General features: G+C 48.1%; 1 protein-coding gene across 6 annotated transcripts in view; it reads right to left on the bottom strand.

The window, feature by feature from the left end:
- SH3RF3 (SH3 domain containing ring finger 3) overlaps positions 1-20037 on the bottom strand; it is a 224441-nt gene that overhangs the window by 30849 nt on the left and 173555 nt on the right. For 3 of the 6 annotated variants that reach the window (XM_057741557.1, XM_057741558.1, XM_057741559.1), the window contains one exon: positions 13413-13723. In XM_057741557.1, coding sequence (XP_057597540.1) covers positions 13413-13723 — 311 coding nt within the window. Of the gene's footprint in view, positions 1-4244; positions 5791-6214; positions 6351-12893; positions 13061-13412; positions 13724-20037 lie in introns of those variants that run through there. The other 3 variants (XR_009054670.1, XM_057741561.1, XM_057741560.1) reach the window with 3 other exon arrangements.

The raw sequence follows: 20037 nt of genomic DNA, 5'->3' as shown, positions 1-20037 counted from the left end.
GGGTTCTGGGAGCCCCACTGTGTGAGGACTGTTCTGTGATGTGCATTTGTCTAATCTAAGTTTTAAAGCGTCTTTAGTTGGAGACTTTAGCACCGCTCTGTCAGTAACAGACAGATCCAGCTGCAGAAAAGCAGTGAGGACATACTTGAACTTAACAACCGTCAATCAACTGGATTGACTGACATCTACAGACCATGTCTGTAGATGCACTTTCTTTTCAAGCTCACATGGAACGTTCACCAAAATAGACAACACGCTGAGCCATTAAACACACCTTAGCTAATTTAAAATAAAAATCATACAATGTCAGCTCTCAGATCACAATGAAATTAAACCAGAAATCAATAACAGAAAGGTAACTGGAAAATTCCAAACTACCTGAAGATTAAACAACGCAATTCTAAATAACACATGGGTCAAAGAAGAAGTCTCAAGGAAATTTTAAAATATTCTGAACTAAATGACAATTAAAGTATAACATCAAAATTTGTGGGAGGCAATGAGAGCAGTGTTTGGAGGAAAATTTATAGCACTGCATACATATATTAGAAAGAAGAAAAATATAAAATCAATAATCTAAGCTTCCACCTTAAGAAACTAGAAAAGAACAAATTAAATTCAAAGTAAGCAGAAGAAGAGAAAATAATAAAAATTAAAGCAGAAATCAATGAAATTGAAAACAGGAAATCAGTAGATAAAAATCAAAGAGACCAAAAACTGGTTCTTGGAAAAGACCAGTAAAATTCATAAGCATCTAGGTAAGCAAACTTTAAAAAAAGAGAGAGAGAGCGAGAGAAGACACAAATTACTAATGTCAAAAATGAAAGATCTTACTGAAAGAAGATAATAAAGAAATATTATGAATATTTCATGCTAACAAATTTGATAAACTAGATGAAATGGACCAATTCCTTAAAGACACAACATGCCAGATCTTGCACAAGAATAAATAGGCAATCTAAAAAGGCTGCTATCTATTAAAAAAATGGAACCAACAATTAATAACCTCCCCAAAGAGCACCAGCCCAGATGGGTTTGCTAGTGAATTCCAGCAAATGTTTAAGGAAGAATGATGCCAATTCTCTACAATCACTTTCAGAAGATGAAAACAGGAGGAATATTTCCTAACTCATTCTATGAGGCCAGCATCATCCTAACACCAAAACCAGACCAAAAAATCACAGGAAAACTACAGATCAATACCTCTCATGATTATAAATGCAAAAATCCACAACAAAGTATTAGCAAATAGAATCCACAATGTTTAAAAAGAATTATATACCACAACCAAGTGGGGTTTATCCCAGGTATGCAAGACTGATTCAACATTCAAAAATAAATTAATGCGATCCATAACATCAAGAGCTAAAGAAAAAACACATGATTGTATCAATAGATACAGAAAAAAATTTTTGACTAAAATCCAACACCCATCATGATAAAAACTCTCAGCAAACCAGGAACAAAGGGAAATTTCCTCAATGTGAAAAAGAACATTTACAGGAAACCTTCAGCTAATATATTTAATGGTGAGAAACTAGAAGCTTTTCTGCTAAGATTAGGAACAAGGTGAGGATGTCCCTTCTTGCCACTACTCTTCAACATTGTACTCGAAGTCCTAGCTAACAATAAATCAAGAAAAGGAAATAAAAGGTATACAGATTGGAAAGGAAGTAATAAAGCTGTCTTTGTTCACAGATGACGTGATTGCCTACATAGAAAATTTCAGAGAATTCATACACACATGCACACGCAAGGTTTCTAGAATTCACACACAGTATGGCAAGTTTGCAGGATCCAAAGTTAATATAAAAATGTTAAGTGTTTTCCTATATACCAGCAATGAACTGCATTTTGAAATTTAAAACACAAAATTGTTTGTAGAAGCAACTCCAAAAGTGAAATACTTAGATATAAATTTAACAAAATATGTACAAGGTCTAAAAGAGGAAAGCTAGAAAATTCTGATAAATGAAATCAAAGAAGAACTAAATAAATGGAGAGATAGTCCCTGTTCAGGGATAGATATTCCCTGCTCAATATTGTCAAGATGTCAGTTCTTCCCTACTTGATACATAGATTCAACACAATCCTGACCAATATTCCCATAAGTTATTTTGTGGATATTTGCAAACTGATTCTAAATTTTATATGGAGAGGCAAAAGACCCAGAAAAGCCAACACAATATTGAAGGAGAAGAACAAAGTTTTAGGACTGATACTACCAACATCAAGAATTACTATAAAACTACAGTAAGCAACATGAATTGTATTGACAAAAGAAAAAGATCAATGGACAGAATAGAGCACCCCAAAACAGACCGGCACAAATAAGAGTCAAGTTATCTTTGGCAAAGTAGCAAAGGGAATAACACAGTGGAGAAAAGATAGTCTTTTCAACAGAGGGTAGAGGAAAAACTGGACATCCACATAACAAAAAAAAAAAAAAAAGGCAAGAACTTAGGCACAGACCTTATACTCAAAAGGGATGCTAGACTTAAATGTAAAATGTAAAACTATAAGCCTCCTGGAAGATAATGTAGGAGAAATTTTAGATGACGTTGGGTTTGGTGATGACTTTTGGATACAATACTAAAGGCTTTCAAACCATGAAAGAAAAAAGTTGATAAATTGGACTTCATTAAAATGAAAAACTTCCGCTCGGCAAAAGACACTGTGATGAGAATGAGAAGATAAGCCACAAACTGGGAGAAAATATTTGCAAAAGACAATTGTGATAAAAATATACAAAGAACTCTTAAAATGCAGCAATAAGAAAACAAACAATCTGATTAAAAAGTGGGCAAAAGATCTGAACACCTCACCCAAGAGATATATAGAAGGCAAATTAGCATATGAAAAGATGTCCAATATCATACGTCCTCATGGAAGTGACAGCTAAAACAACAACAAGATACCACAGCACACCTATTAGAATTATGAAAATCCAGAACACTGCTGACATCAAATGCTGGGGAGGATAGGAGGGACAGAAACTCTCCTTCATTGTTGTAAGGAATGAAGAATAGTGTAGCCACTTTGGAAGACAGTTTTGACAGCTACAAAACTAAATATACTCTTACCATACTATTCAGTGATCACATTCCCTGGTATTCACCCACGAGTTGAAAACTTATGTCTACACAAACACCTGCACACATGTTTACATCATCTTCATTTGTAATCGTCAAAACTTGGAAACAACCAAGAATCCCTCAGGAGGTGAGTGGATAAACTGTGATCCATCCAGATAGTGAAATATTATTTTGTGCTAAAGAGAAGTGAGCTATCAAGCCATGAAAAGACGTGGAGGAAACTTAAACGCATGTTACTAAGTGAAAGAAGCCCATCTGAAAGGGCCACATAGTGTGTGATTCCAACTCTATGACATTCTGGAAAAGGCAAAACCATGGAGACAGTTAAAAGGATCAGTGGTTGCCAGAGGTTATGGGGAGGAGGGATGAACAGACAGAGCACAGAGGACTTTTAGGGCAGTGAAACTATTCTGTGTGATACTATATTGATGGAAACATGTCATTATGTATTTGCCCAAACTCATAGAATGACCCTAAGTAAACTACGGACTGTGGGTGATGATGACATGCCCGTGAAGGTTCATTGAGTGCGGCAGATGTCCTAGCAGAGACTGGACGCTGGACCATGGGTCACCAAGGTACCATGTGACCAAGCTGCCCATCACGACCTGGCTGTTACCTGACCCCGCAAGGCCATAAACTTGGACGCGCAGAGCCACACTTTATTGCCAGGTGGAGGTGATAAATATGTGATCAGGCCCAAGTGGGCTCTGAGGGCACTAGGAAGTCACATGAAGAAGTGGTCCAAGGGCCCACAGTCCCCACCCCTGCTACAGTGCTTTCTCTCCCAGCCTGAACCTGGCCTCGTGGGGAATTTCATTCCCTACAATCAGTAACAGAGGCAGCGAAGCCTCGGGCGGGTTTACAGCTGGTTCTGTGTGATAGGTGGGCAGCACTTGAAAGTGGATGTCTGCAGTTCTACAGCCCTTTCTCGGATGTCCCCGAAGGACAAGGTGAAGGGCAGTCCTCCCAGGGGACAGGACTTCAGGCCATGCATCTGCTTGTACACTTTGATTGGAAGAAACAATTGCCAGATGTGTGATTATAAACTGACTCGGGCTGTGGTCAGTGGTTTGGCTGGACCATCAGGGGCTTGGAGGGAACATGTGGGAAAACTGGTGACAAAGTGGTGTGGGGAAGTGGTTTGTGGACAGATCTCTTCAAATGGGAAGAAAACATGGAGATACGCCGCTGTCCCACGTGGACGCTCACAAGGGCGACCTCAGCGGGGGAGGTTTTCCATGACCCGTCCTATGGACATCTGTCAACGTGGCCATCGTAGCAGGGATGGGGGTGACGTGTAGGCTCAATATCACGGGCGTCCACTCGCCAAGGCCTCCCGGGCTATGGCCACTGGCAAGTGCCTTGTCTGCCAGCCACAGAGACCAACAGTGAGCCCCCGACACGGCCCATACTCTGGGTGGTCAGCCAGCTCCCTGGCGGCAGGCTGATTACACTGGACCACTTCCACCACGGAAGGGGCAGCATTTAGTTCCCACTAAAATAGGCAGTTATTCTGGATATGGAGCTGCCTTCCACACATGCTTCTGCCAAAACTACCATCTGTGGACTTACGTACAGAATGCCTTATCCACCCCCATATTCCACACAGCATTGCTTCCCATCAAAGAACTCACTTCACAGAAAATGAAGTGTGTCAATGGGCCCCTGCTTATGGAATTCACTGGCCTCACCGTGCTCCTTACATCCAGAAACAGCTAGTCTGACAGAGAAGTGGAGTGGCCTTTTGAAGATCTGGTTGCAGGATCGGCGAGTCTGGATCCAAGAGACCCTGCAGGGTGTCTCAGTGTCACCATGCCCTGTGCTCAAGGTCAGTGGGAAACGACGACAACCCCACCCAGGCAGGACGGCTGATGGCCCAGACCCTTCGGGAACGGAGCCCTGAGTCACCTCCAGGTCAGAAGCGTGGCAGCCGAGCTGCCTGTGGAAGGCAAAGGGGAGATGGAGCGGGAGGTGGGAGAAGGTGGATACAGACGGGGCTGTAGTCGGCATGGTGGCTTCTTCCTTGTTCTGTTAGGAATATGGCTGTGTGTCTGTGGACCTATAAACTACCTTTGTTTCTTCCCTCTCCCATCCCTCACGATGGAGCATCAGCGGCGCTGACTTTACACTGCAGTGCTTCAGTTACAGGGCAACAAGGGGAAGCGTGGATGTCACTGAGAACTCGGCGTGCTCCCCTGGGAGGCTCGGTGGCTCACAGCACAGTGGTCTCAGGCATGTCAGCAGAAGTGAGCCCCACGGCTGTCTTACGTGCAGACAAGGCTCGGTCACAGAGCTGGGCTCGGGTGCCAAGCTGACAAGGCTGGACCATGATGGGCACTTCGTGTGGCAGCTTGGCCAGGCTGTGCAGCCAGCGGTCAACCACTCATCTGGATGGTGCAGGGAAGGTGTGTCACAGAAGTGATTCACTCCCACAATGAGGGGCTTTAGGGAAGGAGGCTCCTTAGAGCGTGTGCCTCGACGGTGCAGGTGGCCAGGGTCAGCAGGTGAGGACTTGGAGGGCAAGTGAGGTTTCCTGGGGAAGACTTTCTGTGTCCACTCCGTCCTGCATCTCAGCCTGTTGGCCCCAAGCTCTCAGTTTCCAGCCTCCACCACTGTCACAACAGCCAGGCCCTCAGATGAGTATTTACACCTGCATCTCTTTCTCCTGTTGGTTCTGCTTCACTGCAGAACTCTGACTGAACAAATCAATAATTAATTTTTTAGTAGTTAGCAGAAGATGTTATTTCCATCTTATTATTAAACAAGCTGAAATCTACAGGATTTGTCTAAGGTGATAAAAAGTGAACACGTGAGAAGACAGTGGATGCAGCTGGAAGTCCAGCTACAACTGCTAGTCTTAGAGTCCATAACGTGATAACATTTTCATTAAATTGACCCATTAGTTCTGCTTTGAGATATGGCTGGAAAAAGTGTGAATCCTCTAAAAAGATGAACACACTTCATTCCATGCCTTGTGCAAACGTGTCTTGTAATTTATTAAGATGTGGCCTGGAAGGAATTACTGAACACATGAAAATCAAGCCTGCCCAGGAGTGACCTCACCCTGTGGGGAAGCGATGGTCTGAGGCTCTTGTCCTGCGGAGTGATGGCTGCCCCTGCCTCCACACAACAGCCAACGCCACGGCGCCAGCAGTCTGCTCCTTCTGGGCACTGCCTTCAATCATGTGACAAGACGGGAGGGTGCCGCAGCCCCCGAGGGGCCGCCTGCTGGGCCCGCCCTGTGGGCACTACCTGTAGTTTACAGGGTGTGTGTTAATTTTTCTTTTGAACTGATCCATCAGCTGAGATTTCCTGGGCATGAGAGACTGGAAAAAAATCTCCCACATCTTTATGAGGACACAGCGATCGAGGAAGGTGGCACCAGTGGTGGAATTCCGCACAAGAGAATCCAACCTGAGGTGGGATCACCTGTGCCCTGCGGCCCACAGCCACTTGGACACACCAGACGTCCACTATCCACACCACCAGCCAGCTCTTGTGGCTGCCCTGGGCGTCCAGGTGTGAAATCCCCTCCATCCTGATTAGTTACAGTAATGCCCTCTGGCGAGAGTTACAGAACGGCTATTACAGGTGATTCACAAATTCTTTTCTAGAGTTTATTGCTATTTTAAAAATGAATTTTGATTTAATGTTTTGCAGCAGAAACCCAACTCCTTACTGGAATGGTTTTCTTGGGCACCATTCGTCCTTCATGTTAAATGTCAGGTATGAAATTGACACCTTAACAAAAAACCCTTTCTACCCGTGTTTCTTGGTGAAGACGGGACATGGAGCCTCCAGGGCAGAGGTGAACAAATACCATTTCACAAACAGAATGCCAACCAACCCAGTTCATTCTGAGCAGCCTACGTGTCTCGATCTGGCAACAGTAAGTGTCCTTCTTCTGAAACTGCAAAATCAAATCCCCTTTAATCTTTCCTTAGAAGCCTCAGGGATACAAGTTTTATATCTGTATCTATCCCACAATTCTTACGGGATCTGGCCTTCAATGAACTATAAAATTCCTAAGAATGATCTCTAATGGTTTTGTCCAAATACCTATGCTAAGCATGTATGAGATTAACTCACTTCCTCCTTCCAAACCCTAGGGTGGGAGATGCCATCATGCCATCTACTGATGGGGAAACCACGGCAGTCCTCACAGCAGGCAGCCATGCCCCAGCCCCACTTCCCTGCTCATTCATTCATTTGTGCCTTTTTTCTCCAATTCAAATTTCACTCGTTTGTAGCAGTTTTGGTTCCTGCTTCCTTCCCACCATCCACTGTACCTTGGATGCCTAGTCACCCAGCAGGAGAAGCTGGCCAACAGGGCCTGGCTTTACTCCCAGCGGTTACTAGCTACCAGCCTTGGACCCACATGTGCACATCTGTGCCCTGAAAGGCTCACCAGCACCGCACCAAGTCGAGACACAGAAGTCGCTGGATCGAGTCTCAGCCCAGGACAAAGGCCAGGGGCATCGAAGGGAGAACTGGGGGTGGCCAGGCTTTCCTGGGAGAGAGCAAAGGAGAAGGTCCCAGGCCACCTCTGAGCTTTCCGCAGATAGGGGGTGGGAGGTGAGGTCCTGTCCCACTCAGGGCGAGTGCCCTTGTCACCAGGGGAGAGAGGCTCCAGTGGCATGTCCCCTCCAAAAATAAGTTGCCTGTAAAACCTCGAATGTCGCTGTTTTGACAGCTGGGATTCGTGCTTTAGAATGGGCTCATTTTCTGCCTGAAGATGATTCATTCACCACATGCCAGCTCTTCTCCCCCCCACAGGGGGCAGTCCAGCCACAGGGAGTCGAGGGGAAAGTCTGAAGTCACTGGGCTCCAGAGGCCCAGGGCAGTCAGCAAAGGGCCCCCCCGCCCTGCCAGGGCACCAACACCAGTGTCGGTGCAGGCTGTCCAGCATGCGCGTCCCTGGGAGGACGCAGGCTTCCACAGCCCACAGTTGACCGGATGACTGTCAGACGTCTCAGTGACTCATTTGTGGGGCAGACGGGGTTCCCAAAGCCCTTGAGAACGTGCCACCTGGGCTGTGGGCTCAGCGGAGCTCCTCATGGAATCCAATTCTGCTGCTGCTGCACCTGAGATGCAGCACTGGTTAAGGGGCTCCCTGTGTTCGGGCTTGTCCTCCCCCAGGAGGTCAGTGTGAGGATGGGGCCTGCAGTGGACTCCAGTCCTGGTGAGGTCAGACCCAGCGCACTCCCACCCTGGGTTTAATGTCTGCAGGACGCCTCCCCCCGCCCTGCTAGGGAGCTGGCGGGCCTGAAGCAGCCAGCATGTGATGCAGGAAGGCACTACCTGTCTCAAAAATGGAAACACATTGGCAGCAACTGATACATTCGTTATGGCAGCCCCCTCCCAGTCCACATGCTAGAAACAAATGAAGCCCAATGAGGAAAACAAATTCACACACCAGTGGTTCTTAACTTTCAGGAAAGCTGCCTGGTTGTTGTAAGAGCTCATCTTTAAGATTTCTTCAGATTGCACACACTCCTGGGCTTTCATTAAACGTATCATTGAAGCCTCCTGCCATACAGACACACACTCTTAACTGGGGTGTGTGGCTAATAAAGGACAGCTCACCTGCACACACACTTCCATGAGGCCCACCCGCTGCTGTCCTGGCTGTCGGCCCAGACCCACCCCCCAAAGGCTTAGCCACGAAGGCCACGCCTTCTGCGTGGGTACGGTTGAGTGGTTCACGATCGCGGGGCCCCCTCCGGCTGCACTCGTGTGGAACCAGAAGGCAGACACCCAAGGCTCACAATCTCCTCTTCCGGGCTGACCTCAGGGCCTCCTGCCAGCAGCTACCCTGGACTTCTCACCCCTCAACTCCTGGACGAACCAAAAACACAGCAAGTCATGTCCTCATGGGGATGGGGAAGGCCACCACACGTCAGTGCCCTGGAGCCCAGATGGCGCTGAGACCAGAGTCCTTAGGCTGGCTCCACTGCCAGTGCTCTGTGACCCTAGGCAAGTGCCTCAGCATCTCTGAGCCTTAGGAGGATCACCAAAAATGAACAGTTTAATGCAAATATCTTAAGAGGCTCTTTCCAGTTCCAATATTCTATTACTTTGTGAAATGGAAACTCGCTTATCCATCAGCAGAAAGTTAACTTTCTTCCAGCCCACAAAGTAAAGACTTCCCTGCAAGTCATGTGAGTGAAACGTTATTAGCAGCAGTTTTTTCGACTCTGTGTCAGTTGGCAAATGTCACCAGACTTTCTACGCATGTGGCACCCTTCAGGGTCTGGCAGTCAGGGCCCTGAGACTTTCTGAAACAGGTTTTAAATCAGGACTCAGCACAAAACAACAGACTCCCGCAAATACACCGGCCCCTCCGGTGTGCTGGGCCCGCCGACCTCCTGCTACGTGTCCTGCTCCATCTGAAAACACGCTGGTCCAAACACACTAAGGTGGTTCCATGACTCACGATGGGTCGTTTCAAACATGGGCTCACAAGGAAGACCCTCAGCACACTGGCGCCGCAGAGAGCACTGCCCGGAGTTAGGCTCCAGCAGGAGGTCAGCCTCAGAGCGGACAAGGGGAGGGAGGGCACAGTGAGTGTCCTTTGTCAGGCCTAACCCCCACCTTCCTCCCGCCCAGCACCTGACAACTCCAGCCCAGCAACGGCACTGGCTCAAGCCACCTCCCTCCTCCCAGAGGCTCTTGGGATCCCCGCCTTCAGGCCACCTCCTCTGGCCTGTGCTCGGGCTGAAGCTCCCAGGAGGCCTTCAGTCCCAACAGGCGCCCCTGTTCCCCATCCTCAGGCCTGTGAACCCGTACATGTCCCTGTGCTGGACTCCCTGCCTCCTCGCCATCGGCCTAGTGCTCAGCGCTCTGCCCCGCCCAGTGCCTGCCATGTGATAAACAGATGCATGAGTGGGGCGTGACATCCAGCTGGCCGGCCGGGGACGGCTCTAGGGCCAGATGCCCTCAGCTGCAGGGCGGTCATGAGCTACTTCCTCCTTCCTGGGGGCCCAGGACTCCCCTTTCTGATGACTCTCCCTGGAGTCACCCCAAGGGATAAGGATCCCCGCCACCTAGTGCTGATGTGCTCACAAGGTCTCAAAGACAGGAAATAGCCGCTCAGGGACAGGAGAGGTGAAACCCAGTAGTCATTTCAAGAAGAAAATGGATTTTCTAAGTGCAGAAGGGTTAACTGAAATCCTACAGAGCACCTTCTTAAAAGGTTTCCAAGTTTTGGTTCCTACTCGTGATTTCTAGGTGCCACAAAGATGATTCCAAAAGTAGGATCCCTCCTTCAGAAGCACTAGACCCAAGCCCTTCAACAGGAAGATGGGACTTCCACCTGCTGCACCTTTCAAAGACGAAACCTCCTTGTCTCCACTCCCAGGGTCTTCCCCATGCTGAGGGTCTTCCCCACGCCCTGGGGGCCTCTAATCTTTCCAAGCCTGGAGACTGGGGGATCCTGCACTTGACAGCTGCCCCAAGGGTTGGCTTTAGACTGGCAGCCGCGAAGTGTATGTACTTTCAGGTCTCCTCGGGAGCATGGGCCCCTCCCGTATCCAGGGCCACCAGAGGCAGACACAACCCCAAGCAGAACAGATCCCAGTCGGGCCAAAGGACCCAGGTTCTGGGAGAGTCTCTGCTGCTGGATCAGAACCACCCCACCCAGGCCCGTCCTGGCTCCACACGCTGTCCTGCGTTCCCAGTCCTCATCCCTGTGGGCTGCAGGGCTGCGGCCACAGGCTCACTGCAGCTGGTGGAGCTGCTGTGTGCCGGCGCCCTGGCCTTGGGCAGGCCCTGCAGTGCTCTGCAGGGAAGAGTACTGGGAGCGCACTTGCTGGCTCAGGACCCTCCTGTCAGTACATGAATTTCTCTGTCCCCTGGCCCCCTCCCAACCCCAGGCCAAGCAGGGCTGACAGGCCCGACCCCCATGGGCATAACTAGTGAAGCCAGCCTCCCAGGGACCTCCACCAGCTCCTCCACACCCAGGGCCGCTGCACTGAAGGGGCAGATGGAATTTCAGCAGAGCTTGGCACTAGGAACATGAGCTTTGGGTCTCTGGACAGTGGGGGTGGAGCTCACTAACTCTTCCTGAGGAAAATTCAGCAACAGAAACAGCCTGGAGGATACTGCCAATTACCTTAAAGAATCCTTCTGCTGTAATTAAATGTGCACGTCTACGATGGGGTCACCCAGGGATAGAAGGGAAGCAAGCCACCGTGCTCTCAGGTGGTGAAACCTGTGCGGTTCTAGTCTTGGTGAGGCCGGGTCAACGGAAGGCCCCTTGGGCAGGCCCCTGGCACAGAGCTCACCCCCGGGGTTCCCTCCAACTGCCATCACCAGCCCTTCTGCCAGAAAGGACAGCTGCAGCGCTTTGCACTTTAAATTGGGAAAAATTCAGCGGAGATGCAGAACGGAGAACACCCACAGGTGCCTGTTCAGACCAGTGCTTTCATCACTTTGTCTGAGAGGTGAGAAAAGAAAGCCACACAGACTATGTGCTTGTCTCCCGGCCTTGACACGGGTGGTCACGGCTGTACCCATGGACACCTGCTCGCCTAGAGCCACCAGGTCCACGTCACCTCCTGCGGGGAGCGCAGCAGGAAGCTCCCCCCAGCTTGGTTGGCACGGGCTGCCGCCAGGCCGACCCAGAGCCGTCTGCGCTGAGGCGATGCGGCCGCTCCTCGTGAGGTGGGAGCTGCTGGCAGAACGTGAGCCTTGAGAGAAAGGCAAGTGCCCTTAAGAGCAGAGCCAGCGACCACGGAGGAGGGCGCAGAGGTGTCGCTCTCCACGAGGCCCCCACACACCCGACCCCGCTCAGGCAGCAGCCCTGTCTCTTTCACACACCAGATGGAGGGAACTGGTGGCCAAGAACCAGAACCCACCACTGAGCTACCGCGTTTTTCCCTTTCCGAGTCAGAGGCCCTGAGGACTTCTCTTCCAGGAAGGTCGTCCAAGTGAGAGGATGGGACCGCCTGCCCTCCTGGGGAGACTCGGCTACATCTCCCGCCCAGGCAGCGGGGTGGAAGGAGTGGACCACGATGGGTGAACTTTAAGCAGACACGGACGCAAAACGCAGAGCAAGGAGACCCTTCACATCCAGATTCCTGCCGGTCTCAGGAAGATGCAGCCATCATGGCCGAGATGGAGGCCTCTCCCACACCAGGGAGCATGGGAAAAGCATCTCTCTGGACCAGCGGACAGGCGGTGAGGAGGCCTGAGCGTCTCTGCCAGGTGCCTGGGGCCTGAGAGCACAGGGTGGTGAAGGGTGGGTGGGCCTCCGGGGTTCCGGGCAGACGGCCTGAGCCATCTGGATTGGGTACTGTCCCCAAGAGACAGGAGAGGCTGCCATCTAGGTCAAGGGGCACACTCTAAGCAAAGGCAGGCTTTATACTGAAAGGTTTGAAAACATCCCCAGACCGTGGCAAAGCCAAGAGAGTGTAAGAATAAGCTGCTTGGACAGCAAGACCAATAAAGGGAGTGGCCCCTGCTGGGGACACGGCCCGCTGTCCAGCACAGCCCGAACAGCACAGAGGCATAACCACCGGACACATCTCACTGGCTTTGAAAGACTGAACGCAAAAAAAGGTAAAATAGCTCATCAACAATTTTTTATACGGATCACATGTTGAAATAATGTTTCTGGATATTGGGCCTAATAGATTATACCATTAAAATGAATTTCACCTTTTATCTTATTTTTAAGTTGTTTTAACTTTCCAAAATGTGACTACTGGAAGACTGTAAGTTACACATGTGGCCTGAATTATGGTTTCACCAGACAGCACTGGCTTAGAAATCTGGACTCTCCTGCTGCCTCACCTGTTGTCTAGCTGGTGGCAGCCACGGCAAGCTCCCTGGATTCAGATTTCTTTCTGAAATCAGCCCAACTTCCTTTATGGTTAAAGAAGAGCTGAAATGCCGTCCACACCCACGAGGAGGCTGGCGTCCTCCGCTGGCTGCTGCCCTGTGGCTGTGCGGGCTCTGCACTGCATGAGGACGGCACAGAGAGAGGAGGCTCTGCTCACACGGCACGCAAATAGCAGATCTGTGGATTCGTTCTCAGAGATTCTGGCACCTGGCAGTAAGCGTCTAACCCCAGCAAAGTGAGCAGTTTACAATGACTTTCCAACAGGAGGAACTAAAGCATCTTGAGGAGAGGGTACTTTTTCTGATGTGCGTGAAAACTAGCTGGGCTCAGGTCAGCCCTCCGGGAACCAGCCACCCGAGTCTGTGCCCACACGCAAGTGTTAATTTACAAAACGGGATTGGCGTCTGATGCCAAAGAGGTACAACAACCAGCTGGGGCCAGGTCAGGGCCGCCCAGGGTGGGCCACTTACCTTTTCATTTTTCCTCTCGTCAAGTCTTCCTCCCGCGTTGGTGGGGCTGGATGCAGACAGGCCGCTGGCGGGGCCCCCTCCGACCTCCCCATTGAGGTTGGCAGCGCTGACGTTGGGAGGAGTGACGGCCGAGGCTGCCGACGTGAGCGGGATGGCTGGCCGGGGACACTGCGTCGCAGGCTGGGGGCTGTGCTGCGGGGACCCCATGGCCGGGGGCCTGAGGCCAGCGGGCAGGCGGGACGGGGAGCACTGGGTGCGCAGGGGTGACACCGTGGCGGTTGGCCGGCCCTGGGCCTGGGCCGAGTGGGCAGCTGGGAGAGAGGGGTGAAGAGAGCAGGGGGGAGGTGAGTCTGCAGCTGGCAGCAAGGGGGCCGCGGCCACCCTCCCGCCACACCTCTGCTGAGTCTCCGGCCCCGGCCAGGGCGCAGGTGGGGCAAAGAGGCCGTGCAGTCAGGCCCACACCTGCCCACACCAAACAGCCCACCCGCATCAGGAGCCTGGAAGTGGCCTCCAACGCTGCCATGAACACACCACTTCCCAGTTTCTACCGTTTTTGAACTAGTGTTCTCTGCTGTGATGAACTAATACACTTGGAAGAGTTTTAGAAACACCCTGTTCAACTCTCTGTTGACCTGAAGCCCGTGGAGGAGCCCAGAAGAGGCCTGGGGAGGCCCTGGGCTATCGGGCACCGCTGTATGTGAGGGGACCTCTATGGACAGCACAGCTCTGGTCGGCCTCCAGGTGGAAGTAGAACGACCCAGGCCTTGACCCCTACGCCCGGTGCTCGAGCCGGCGGAGCACTTTCCACCATCCACAGACTGATGGCTCACCCTCCGTCTCCCCCATTCCAGCGTAAGCTCTCCGCTTGGGATCTTTGCGTCTAATTCACTAACATATTCCAAATGGCTATAACCGTGCCTGGCACGCAGTATCGTTAATAAAATTCTTTCAGAATGAATGAGTCTTTGAGAAATGAGAACCCCGGCTAAAACACCTCTACAGATTTCACAGAACTGAACCACTGGAGAAGAAAATAACACTCCATGAGAGAGAGGCATGGCTCACTACAGGGCCTGTACGAGGGTCTGAATCTATGGGCCTTCAGTACAATTCACCCTCAACCTTACCTGCCTGGCGGGACCCAGATGCACGCTGCCGACCCCTGTCACCCTACTGGGCCTATTGGTCAGCAATGCCAAAGCAGACGTGGGCTGTTTGAGGAAATGCATGGACACGCCGTTACTCCCAGTCTCTGCCCCCTTCTTCTCCTCTCTAACCCATCATTTCAGTAACTTTGGAGCCCCTGAATCATACTAGCCTGCACAGGTCCACTCTGCCTCCTAGGACTGAGGTCCAATGGGTGCTTTAAAGAGGGCAAGTGAATGAATAAATGACCTACTTATCATCAACTCTATCTTTTCCTTACTCTCAGGCTATCACTTCCCACTTCATGGATGAAATGGACGCTAGAAACTCCCCCAACGTCAGGGAAACCTCTGTCCAGACCCAGACCCTTAACCTCCAGGGTGCAGGGTCCCACAGGGCAACCCCTTCACCCTCACTGCCCACCCCCACCCCCGCATCCGTCTCTCCTGTTCTCGACTCCACTCCCTCCTATAGCTGACTAACCAGCCCTGGCTCTCCTCCCACACCCCCTCCTCCCTACCAGCTCCTCCTTGCCTGCTGCCTTGACTTCTAAGTGCTCGGAAGAGTGTCCACGTGGCCCTTCCTTACTTTTCACCCGTCTCTCTGTTGGGCCTGCGTTTGGTGTCTGCTCATCCTCTGAGACTTGATGGTTACAGTGCATTCGGGTTTGCGCTTGTGGCTGTAATTCTGACTAAGCACAGGGACCCATCGTGATCACCCTTGACGATTCTCTCTCCCGGCCTCTGCTGTTTCTGAAAGTCCTGTTAGAATTCATGTGGAGCTCAGCGTCCACCCCCGTGTGTACTTTCTTCTTGTTTTGCCTCTGCTCTGCCTCTAGACAAGGTCCTCTATGTGGCTCCTGGCGTGGCCAAGTCTACCTCAGCTGGGTCCAGTTCAGAGCATGTGTCACCCACAGAGGTTTCATATTTAAATATGTGTTTCCTTTTCAAAGTTTCAAGTTGGTTCTGTCATATCCAGTGGTTTCTGATTCACATCCATCTACCTGCTATTTTACTTTTTTTCTTCATCATACTATTTTTTTTTTCCTTTTGTGGGGATGGACGTTATTCCTTCTTTTTCCTCTGGGAGGAGCTGAAACATGCCGATTTCAGGCTTCTGGCTGCTGTGATGGGGACTTTGCCGTGAGCTGAGTGCAAGCTCAGTGTGAGTGTCTCGCTCCCGTTATTTCCTTTCCTTTATCCTCTCCTGCAGTTTTGTTGCTGCTTCTGCCTGGCTTCTGGGACCTCACTTCAGAACCAGGTGTAAGGAGGTGGCTTGAGTCTGGTCCTGCAGGAAAGGTGCAGATCTAGCCCTCAGGCCAGAGCCAGACTCACCTCCAGGTCCAGGTGGGGCTCCATCCTTCCCTCACCCCAGGCAGGGGCTCAGTACTGACCACCCCAAGGAGGGGGCTGAGCGATGACCACTCCTAGGCAGGGGCTCAGGACTGACCACTCCAGGAGGGGGCTCAGGTCCCTGACGCCCTCCAGGGGCTGCCTGTCCATGTTCTCCTGCAGGAGAAGAAAGCCAGCCAACGCCTCATCTCGGAGCCCAAGAGAGCAGAGTGTCAACTCTCTCATGTTCTAGCTGTTTAAATCTGTAGAGTTGCTTCTTGAAGTATCAAAAACAAACCAACCTCTCTCTGTTCAGAACAGAGGGGAGTGGGATTTCTACATGAATCACTCTTCCAGGCTTCCAGGAGTCCTCAACTCACTTCTGTCTCAAATGTTGCCTGGACAAGATCAATTATTACTCCCCTGTCACCAAACTTAATGGACACTTTTCTGTTTTCAGAAAAAGAATCTATTGATCTAGTCATTTGTCTTCACACCAATAGCGCACTAAAAACTGTAGATTTATAATATGTCTTGAAATCAGTGTTAGCTTTCCAACTTTGTTCTTTTCAAGGTTGTTTTGACTATTCTAAGTCCTCTGCATGCCTGTATGAATCTGGGAACCAGATTGTCAATTTCTACCAAAAAGTTAGGTGAGATCTCGATTGGTATTCCACTGAAGTGATAGGTCAGCTTTTGGAGAATAAATACCTTAACAATATTAAGTTTTCTCACTCCTGAATAAAGTATATCTCTCTACTTACTTAAGACTTCTTTAATTTCTTTCTTTAATTTGCAATATTTTGGAGTGTTCAGTGTGCAGGTCTTACTCATCTTACATCAGATTTATTCCTAAGTAATTTATATTTTTGATGCTATTAAAATTGGTGTCATCTTTAAAACATCAATTTCCAATTATTCATTGCTGGTGTAGAGAAACAAAACTGACTTTTGTATATTGATCTTGTATCCTGTAACCTTGCTGAACTAAATTATTGTCTCTAAGAGAAGCTTTGTCTGTGTCTGTGTGTGTGACTGTGGATTCCTTAGGGTTTTCTATATACAAGATCACGTCATCTGCAAACACAGAAGTCTTACTCTCTCCTTTCCAATCCCCACGCCTTTTGTTTCTTTTCCTTGACTAACTGCTCTAGCTAGAAGTTACAGCACGATGTTGAATAGAACTGGTAAGAGTGGACATCCTTGCCTTGACCCTGATTCTGGGGAGAGCTTTCAGTTTTTCACCATTAAGTCTGAGGTTAGCTGTAGGTTTTCACAGATGCTTTTTACCAGGTTGAGAAGCTCACTTTTCTTTTCTCATTTTCTGAGAGTTTTAATGTGCAGACGTGCACAGAGCAGCAAAAAAACTTAAATCACTTGAAGCACATCTTTGCTCTGAATCCTACTGTCTAATTTATGTTGGATTTTGTCAATTTTTTTTTACACATCTACTGAAATGATCATATTATGTCCTTAAATTTTTTTTAATTTAATTTAATTTATTTTTGGCTGCGTTGGTCTTTGTTGCTGCATGCAGGGTTTCCCTAGTTGTGGCGAGTGGGCGCTACTCTTTGCTATGGTGCCTGGGCTTTTCATTGCAGTGGCTTCTCTTGTTGCGGAGCACAGGCTCTAGGCATGCGGGCTTCAGTAGTAGCAGTACACGGTCTCAGCAGTTGTGGCTCGTGGGCCCTAGAGCGCAGGCTTTGTAGTTGTGGCACATGGGCTTAGTTGTTCCACGGCATATGGAATCTTCCCAGACCAGGGATCAAACCGGTGCCCCCTGTATTGGTAGGTGGATTCTTAATTACTGTGCCACCAACAAAGTCCCTATCTTCATTTTTGAGTTTTTTAATACATTGAATTATATTGACTATCAAATGCTAATCAAACCTTAAATTCCTAGGAGAAACTCTACTTGATCATGATCCTTTTTATTTATTGCTGTATTTGACTTGCTAAACTATTCCTTACAATTTTACACCTATGTTTTGAGTGATATTGGTCTGTAGTTTTATTTTTTAATGTCTTTGTCTGGTTTTGTTATGAGGATAATGCTGGCTTCATAGAAAGAGTTGGGGAGCATCCGCCCTTCTTCTCAATTTTCTGAGTTTCCGTAGAACTGCTGTAATTCCTTCTTTAACCAGTAGGTGTAATTCATCAATGAAGCCACTGGGCCTGGAGTTTTCTTTGTGAAAGGTTTTAAACTAATTCATTTTCTTTGATAAACATAGGTCTAGCCAGTTTATTTAGTTCATCTTAAGTTATCAGTTTGTATCTTTCAAGAAATATATCCATTTTGTCAGATTTGTTGAGTTTATTGGCATAAAGTTTTTTTTTTTTAATAATAACCCCTTATTGTTCTGTAGAATCTGAAGTGATGTCAGTTTTATTATTTGTGGTATTGATAATTTGTGTATTTTTTCTATATTCTTTATTCATCTGGCTAAAGGTTTATCAGTTCTGAATCAATTTGGATCCTGACCTGTTGTTGCCTGTTAGTCAGGCAGCCTCAGGTAAGTCACTCAATACTTCTGAACCTCATTTTCTCTTTTGTAAAAAAAAGAAAATAGAATCTACCTGGATGAGTTGTTTTCAGTACTTGAGATTGTAGTCTACGTGAGATACACACACACTTCACTTAGGAGCAACAGTTCTGTACTCACTACTTCAGTATTCATGGAAACCTTACAGAACATAATAAAACCATATAGACTGAATAATGGGATCAACTTGTGTATCCTTCTAATTTTAACATTTTTTTAATATTGACTTCATTAACTTTTTTTTTTTAACTTTTAAAAAATTTTTGGCTGCATCGGGTCTTCATTGCTGCGCATGGGCTTTCTCTAGTTGTGGGGAGCAGGGCCTACTCTTCGTTGCGGTGTGTGGGCTTCTCAGTGCAGTGGCTTCTCTTGTTGTGGAGCACGGGCTCTAGGCGAGCAGGCTTCAGTACTTGTGGCTCATGGGCTCAGTAGCTGTGGCGCATGGGCTTAGTTGCTCCATGGCATGTGGGATCTTCCCGGACCAGGGATGGAACCCATGTTCCCTGCATTGGCCGGCGGATTCCTAACCACTGCACCACCAGGGAAGCCCTAATTTTAACATTAATGGTTTTATATTTAAACTATTAAAATCTGTTTTCTGTTCACATCATATGGTTGGGTCCTGTCTTTTTTTTTTTTTTTGTAACGATGTCTGAATTCTACTTGAGGTTATTGAGATGATTTGTATTTAATGTGGTTACTTATTGATTAGGTTTAAACCTACATTTTACTGCAAGTTTTCTATCTGACCCATGTATTCTTTGTTCCCGTTCTCCTCTTTTTACACCTTTTTAATGGAAGTTCCTGTGATTCTATTTCATCTCCTTCGTTAGCTTGTTTGCTGAAACTCTTTGCTTTGATGTTTAGTGGTTGTCTGCATCTCTAGTTTATGGTCACCTACCCACACGTCCTCACACAGCACACAAATAGACTCAAGACTCTCGACAATATGATGGTGCTTCTGGGCTGCCCCCCCCCAGCTTCTGTGCACCTGCCATCACATACTTAACTTTTATATACATTTTTCATCCCAAACTGCATTGTTACCTTTTCTAGCACTCCTCACTCCTTTGTATAGATTCCCATTTCCAACTGGTATCATTTCCCTTCTTCCTAAAGAGCATTGTTTGACATTTTTCATACTGTGGGTCTATCGGTGATGAAATCTCTTAGCTTTACTGTGTCTGAATAATTCTTTATTTTGCTTTCATTTATGAAGGATATTATTGTTGGCTATAGAATCCTAACTTGATTCATTTCTTCTGGGATTTGTTTAGTGTCCCACTGTCTTTTCACTTGCAGTGTTCCCGACAAGAACTCTACTGTCATCCTTAATTTCCTCCTACTTTATGTATCTTTTTTCTCTTGCTTCTGTTAAGGTTTTCTTCATCACAGATTTTGAACAATTTGATCATAATTTGCCTTGGTGTAGTTTTCTCCATGTTCTTGTGCTTGCGATTTGTCAACTGTCATTGATCTGTGAGTTTATAGTTTTCATCAAATTTAGAACAGTTTGGGTCATTATTTCTTCAAATAATTTTTCTGTCCCACTCTTTGCTCCTTTACTTTGGGGACTCCAATTAAAATTATATTTGGCCACTTGAA

Source organism: Hippopotamus amphibius, chromosome 7 (genome assembly GCF_030028045.1).
Source record: "Hippopotamus amphibius kiboko isolate mHipAmp2 chromosome 7, mHipAmp2.hap2, whole genome shotgun sequence".
NCBI lineage: Eukaryota > Metazoa > Chordata > Mammalia > Artiodactyla > Hippopotamidae > Hippopotamus > Hippopotamus amphibius.
Note: the sequence above shows the minus strand (reverse complement) of the source record. Positions and strands in the feature narration are given on the sequence as shown.